We start from the raw sequence: 7,024 nt of genomic DNA, 5'->3' as shown, positions 1-7,024 counted from the left end.
AGAGGGTGTTCTCGCAGCTACCCACTCCCACCTCCCCACCTTCACAATCCCCTACACTGGGGCATCAAGCCTTCACAGGACCAAGGGCGTCTCCTCACACAGATGCCCAACAAGGCCATCCTGTGCTACATATGCAGCTGAAGCCCTCTGTGTATACTCCTTGGTCGATGGTTTAGTCCCTGGGAGCTTTGGGGGTTCTGGTTGGTTGATATTGTTGTTCTTCCTATGGGGTTGCAAACCCCTTCAGCTCTTTCAGTTCTTTCGCTAATTTCTCCACAAAAATTTTAACACTGTACAATGACATTAAAAAGTAGTTTACACAATACTCTTACAAATCTTGAGATAAAGTTCATACTTCAACAAAAGTCTCCATGAGTTAAATGAAATCAATAAATGGATGAGACAGATAGATAGATAGATAGATAGATAGATAGATAGATAGATAGAGATGCAATTATCCTCATTGGGATTAATCTACCGCTTAGCTATTTTAAAGCACACAGTGTCTTCTGCTGTGCTATTATGTTTTTCTCTCCTTGTCACAAAGCCAAGTGAAACACCTGATACAGGACAGAATTTTGGAGGAATCTTTTAAACAACCATTATTGGGACTTGGTGGAGAAGGTGCCCCTGCACTACCTTTTTAATAAAAAAAAAAAAGAGAGCACAAAACATTTTAATATTATCCATACCTAAAATACACCTGAAAACCTGCAGTCGAAGCTTTCCACACATTATTTAATTATCTCAAGAACAATACTTAACAGAATGTTCAATCCACTCAACACCACAAGTTCATTAGTATGCAAGAAAACACAAGTCCATCAAACAGAAATTTAAAAGGAAAGCTCATAAAGTCAGAGTACACCATACAAAAACAAATATTTGATGGCTACCTTCATTCACATACACAACAGACAAGTTTCATCACAGCTTTTCTGTGATTCCCTCAAGGCAAAACCTCCCAATTTTTCAGACCCCATGGTAGGAGTCCTCAGAGAACCAAACAATGGGGGTGAGCAGTATCCAGGCTGCCTGAAAATCCAGAGGATTTGAAAATTAAGACCAGACTCAGCTTCCTCCCAATTCCACTAAATGTGTGCTGCAGACCGGATTATTAACTACACAACTAAAGGCTAGTAGGTACTACTATTTCATATTCTAGTCATAGAGAAACTACTAATGGTTTCAGAAAGCACTGGGTCCCTCAGATATATCCCAGGCCCCAAAATGGAAGCCTTCATGTCCCCAAAGAACATCACAAAAATTGGCAGCTTCAGCTGTAGACTCATCTGTTATTGGGACATCAAAATGTTATTGGCCTGGGATATTCACCAGTCTGACAAGAAACAAAAAACAAAAACAAACAAAAAATGGTTTTTATTCAGTAGTATTTGGCCAGCTTATTCCTGGGAGTCAAGATTTCAATGATGTAGCACCAAGGCATGAAAGACAGGAGTTACTAAAGGCAGTTTCAAACATAAGGTTACATCCCATCTGTGTACAGACATGCATACTGAAATCAGGAGAGTACATTACTTTTACATACATATGTATCTTTGCCTAAGTACAACCATGTCTAAGTGCAATCATAGCACTGAGAAAACTTATGACAGGCAGTTTTCATGGTTTTCTTGAACAAACAAGCTTTGTTTACAAAAGCAGAAGCAGTGGTTCACATTGTGACCATTATTGTGATGAACAACAGTTTCTTTAAAAATGTACAAGAATGACCCTTAACATTCCATAAGCCTCCATCTGTCCTGAAACCATTGGGGCTTTCGGGCAAGAGGAAATTTTGTTTCATAGATCTCTTGATCACTCTAAGTTATACTTAAAATATAAACTTATCCATCACATAGTAAACTTGCTTAGTCAAATTCTTAATTGGAGACATACTAGGTCCTTATATTCATATACGGGCCCTCAGGTCAATGTGGGGAAAACCTACTATAGGTTTGTTTATCTTAAATGTTATGAATTACTATTTCAGAGCACTGGAGTCAAAACAGACTCATCAACTCCTCTTTACCAAACTACTTTAAGACAATGATTAAAGATCAATGAGAAATGGGCATTCATTTTCTCTCTTTACCTCAGCCTTTTGAGAAACTAAGGAGCATGTACAATGAAATCATCTTTAATTCATCCCAGAAGTTCCTAACCAAAGTAGTGAGACACTGTCTCTGAGATAGCTACATAAAACTTGTAAATATCCCTAGTTGCAGTGGTGATTAAGACTTATCTCAATAATAGGACACTTGCCTCCCATGAAAGAGAGTAGGGTTGTAATGTCCCCAAGCACACATGACAAAATAATAAAATAAACATGTGCACTTAAATAAATCTCTTGATTTTGATAATTCTGAAGATAATATCAAGTCTATTGTATTCAAATGAGCGTGATTTCCAAGGAGAAATATGGTAATTTCTAAGGCTACTCTACTGGTAATTTGCTGCACTTATATGTTTATCCAGTTTTAATGCTGAAAAAGATATGAATATTTTAAAAAATGACAGACAAAATATTGTCTCTTCACTAAAAGGATACTCCATTAATCATGTCTCACTGTCTACTATCTTTACTTCTGAAATTTCCTCCATAATTTATTTAATTTTGCAAATGTTACCTAACTTTGATTCTAGACAATTCTGTGTAGAATCTGTGTACACTATGGAATTCTACACAATTCCATAGTGTTTGAAAATATTTGTTATTTTGGTTCCTGTCATTGTCGGCTTAAAAAACTGTGGGTCAAATCCAGAAACTCATGAATGCAAGCTAATCCTATGTCAATTATTTACTACTCCTACCAATTTTTTTAAAAAGTAAACCTCACAGAAAATAAGACTTAGTTCCAAAACAAATAAAGATTCTACTTAGGTAAACCTCCTTTTCATCAACATTATTCTTAGTGCAAGGTGGACATCTTTATTCTTTAAACTGTAGATAAAAGGATTCAGCATTGGACCCACAATAGTATAAAAGATGGTAGATACTTTATCTTCATCCATAGATGCACTAGAAGGCTTAAGATACATGAAGGCTGCAGCTCCAAAGAAAAGAGAAACAGCTATCACATGGGAGCCACAGGTACTGAAGGCTTTTGACCTACCTTCAGCAGAATGGATCCTGAGGATGTTAGAAATGATTAAGGTGTAAGAAACAAAGAGAGTCAGGCTAGGTATTATTACATTGACACCCACAACAATGAAAACTACCAGCTCATTGATGGAAGTGCTTGTGCAGGAGAGTTTAAGGAGAGGAAGTACATCACACACATAGTGATTGATGATGTTGCCATCACAGAAGGTGAGCCTCAGCATGCAAACTATGTGGGACATGGCACCTGCAAAGCCCATCAAATACACACCCATCATCATCAAGTGGCAGACCTGAAGAGACATGGTGACATGGTAAAGCAATGGCTTACAGATGGCAGCATATCTGTCATAGGCCATTGCTGTCAAAATGAAACATTCATCAATAACAAAGAAAGCAAAGAAAAAGAGCTGAGTCATGCACTCAGCATGAGAGATGATGTTCTGCTTCACAAAACCCACCAGCATTCTGGGGATTATGACAGAGGAGTAGCAGAGATCTGTGAAGGAAAGGTGGAAGAGAAAGTAGTACATGGGGGTGTGCAGGTGAGGATTCAACACAATCAGAACAATCAAGCCCAGGTTCCCCACCATGGAGACCACATAGATTCCCAAGAAGAGGAAGAAGAGAGGCAGCTGGAGCTCTGGCTGCTGTGTCAAGCCCAGCAGGATGAACTCTTTCACTGAAGAGGTGTTTCCTAAAGCCATTTTTCTCTAGGTCATATCTGTAAGAACAGTAAAAATATAGCATTAAAATGAAATCCCAACATCCATCAATCTATCACATTAATGTAAGACTAAGAGCAAAAATAGAAAGATAATTTCAAACACAGAATTCTCTGTGCCTTTGTTTACAACATTTTATGAAAGTTATTGTACAGAAATAATCATAAATATATTTTGGGAATAATATTCAAGGAAGCAAGGACCATTATTGCCTTTGTTTGCCTCGGTCTACTTCTACCTTGATTATCAGTCTCCCACTTCAGGCTCAGTTATACTTTCAAAAGAGAAGAGACAAGGCACATCCAAGCCTCACTGTGCTCCTGGGTTGTAGTTAGGGGAAAGAAAATCATGCACCCATCCAATCCAATACTTACATTTCTACTTCAGTACTGGACAAGTGACATTACTGACTCTTCTGCGCTCTCAAAATAGGGCAAGTGCAAACAGCATGGAGGAGCTGTTAAGGTGAATAGTACAGAAAAAAATATTTTCTGTTGTTACCTGGTTTGGATTTTCAGAGATGAGGGAAATTAATTTTCGACTGGAAAATTCAGAACCCTCTTTCTTTTATATTCTTAGCAGTCATGAGTCCTGGTTCATGATTTCAGGTGGTACTTTTTCAGATAATTCTGTCTTTATAATAATGGTTGATAAACAGCGTCTACTGATGTCACAAGAGCCACTTGGTAATGACCCAAGAGGATTTTATGATTCGTCTTCTCCAGTACCTGATTAAAAATTAAAGGGCTTATGTCCCCCAAGTATTTTCCCAAGAGATTAGGCTTTGTTGCTATGGTACTTACAAATTAGTTCAATAGTAATGACTGTCGCTCATTTAGAGGTAAACAATTTTGTTTTGTTTCATAGTTTTATACAATTAGTCAATGTATTTTGAGGAAGTTTATCTCTGACGTCTTCCCTTTCAATTCTTCTCTCATTCTACTGTAACTACTGCCTCCCCTATTTATACAGTTTTTTTCAACTATTTAACATACTGTGTCTATTAAGTACTAACTCTGTGTGTGTGTGTGTGTGTGTGTGTGTGTGTGTGTGTGTGTGTGTGTGTGTGTGTTTGAGGATCATCTGCTTGAAAGTGGGTAGCCTGTAAGGGATCCATCCAGGAAATGGATAGGGTTTCTCAAAGTGTTCACCAACTTCCAATAGTTACTTAGCTACAGTTCAAATAGATGACCACATCTGCTATCCATTTTTAGCATATATCAGGCATATCAGGTCTTGTGCCTTAAACTGTTAACACTGTGTGTTCCTTAGAATATCATGAAAACATTGTTTTATTGTAGTCTTGTATCAGCTCTGACTCTTACAATTTTTCCACCCCTACTTCCAGAATGATTCCTGAGACTTGGGTGAAAGGGTGTGATGTGGAGTTCCCTTTTAGGACTGAGCACTCATGATCTTTTATTATCTCCCTGCAAACTAGCTATAGATATCTAGGTTAATCTTGATTTATTACTAAAAGAAACATCGGGAAAGTCATTAAAAGAGGCTGAGAGATATACTAGTCTATCAGTATAATAGAAAGGCATTAGAAATCAATTTAATACTATATCCATAGCAGGTAACAGCCATAGATACTTCCCTGTGACCTATTGATCTTTATATCTAGCCTCAACAGTTGACACTGGAAAGTATAGTAGGAGTGAATTTTGGTGTGGTGCAAGCCTGAAATTCAATATAGATGTTGGTTACTCCTATAACACTGTGACAACATTGTACCAATAGATATGTCCTGCCAAGTCAGCCATTAATGTAGCTTTCATGACTCACATCTGAGTAAAACTGATCATTACATTTCTCCTTTGATCAAATATATACACTTCTAGCATTTTAAGTTTGAACAATAACAGATTATTCTCCCAACTTCCTACATAAGACAAGACCAACTTTCAAAACTGACTCATTGCTACTGTATTAAATCACTCAGAATCATTGAGAAACAACTACCATGAGAGGATTAGTTTCTCACTAACCTTCAAAGAAGGCTGAGGGTATGAATGCTTATGATAAGTTTTTATAATACAAGCAGAATTATCATAACTTCTTTTCAGGTCTTCATGTTTGAATTGATTGTTTGGACTCTTGAATTATATATAGACAGATATAATTTAAGTTCAATGTTTTCATGAATGAAAATAACAAAGAACAAATAAATGCAAGAACAAAACATATGTAGGCATAGAAATATTTTTCCTTAAACATTCTAGACAATGGGCTATGAGGTAGAAGCTTACTTTCTCAATGTTATGAGTTGATTATATGGTGTCTTCTTCAATAGGACTAATCAGCAAGTTTGGATATAACCAAGAGCAGTGGCAATAGCCTATAATATTGGGAGTTTTATGGGACACTAATAACAAACAACTCCACACCAAGTAGCTCATTCCTGGTTCTGGGTTTTTCACTGATAGTCTATGATGTCTAAGAGAAACATTCTCTACCAATGACAGGGAAACTCCACATAAACACTTTTTAGACATGAGTATATTGTAGGAAACTAGTATAGTGCTAGGATTACAAATGACTTTCCTCACAGGTTAGTATTAGTTACCCTTCTCACACTCACTCTTATACTCTGCCATTCCATCTACTGTCACATCAAACTCTTCCTGATTCTTTATGCCTCATTATTCTTTCACATCAACTGTGTTCAGTGTCACATTCATTTTATTATTGACAATTTAGGCACTCTGCAAATAGAAAAGCATGAAAACCTGTCTCACATACTATGGACTCTCCATACTTTCTATCACTAGATGAAATTTAATGTGTTTCTTTACAATGTCTTCTTTCATATATATCATACACAAATAATATAAAATGTCTTGGGGTAACTCTAACCAAACAAGTGAAAGACCTATATGACAAGAACTTCAAGTCTCTCAAGAAATAAATCAAAGAAGACCTTATAAAATGGAGAAATCTCTCATGCTCACAGATTGGTAGAATTAATATACTAAAAATGACCATCTTGCCGAAAGCAATCTCTACAGGTTCAATGCAATCCTCATCAAAATTCCAACTCAATTCTTCAAAAACATAGAAAGAGCAATTCTCAAATTCATCAGTGTTGGGAGCCGACTTTTAGCAGAAAGTGGCTATCAGCTTTGCAGCCATCTTGAGCCATATACCTTGACATGAGACTTGGATTACAATAGCCTACAACAGCTGAGCACAC

The 7,024-nt window shown here is 36.9% G+C and overlaps 1 protein-coding gene across 1 annotated transcript; it reads right to left on the bottom strand.

The window, feature by feature from the left end:
• Positions 1–3,837, bottom strand: LOC143438796 (olfactory receptor 8B3-like). The gene has a single exon (XM_076924484.1). It carries the CDS (start codon positions 3,808–3,810, stop codon positions 2,881–2,883), a length of 930 nt encoding a protein of 309 aa, XP_076780599.1. The 5' UTR covers positions 3,811–3,837; the 3' UTR covers positions 1–2,880.
• Positions 3,838–7,024: the final 3,187 nt, after the last annotated feature.

Source organism: Arvicanthis niloticus, chromosome 26 (assembly GCF_011762505.2).
Source record: "Arvicanthis niloticus isolate mArvNil1 chromosome 26, mArvNil1.pat.X, whole genome shotgun sequence".
NCBI classification, from domain to species: Eukaryota; Metazoa; Chordata; class Mammalia; order Rodentia; family Muridae; genus Arvicanthis; species Arvicanthis niloticus.
The sequence above is the reverse complement of the archived record's forward strand: the minus strand, read 5'-3'. Positions and strand labels throughout refer to the sequence as shown.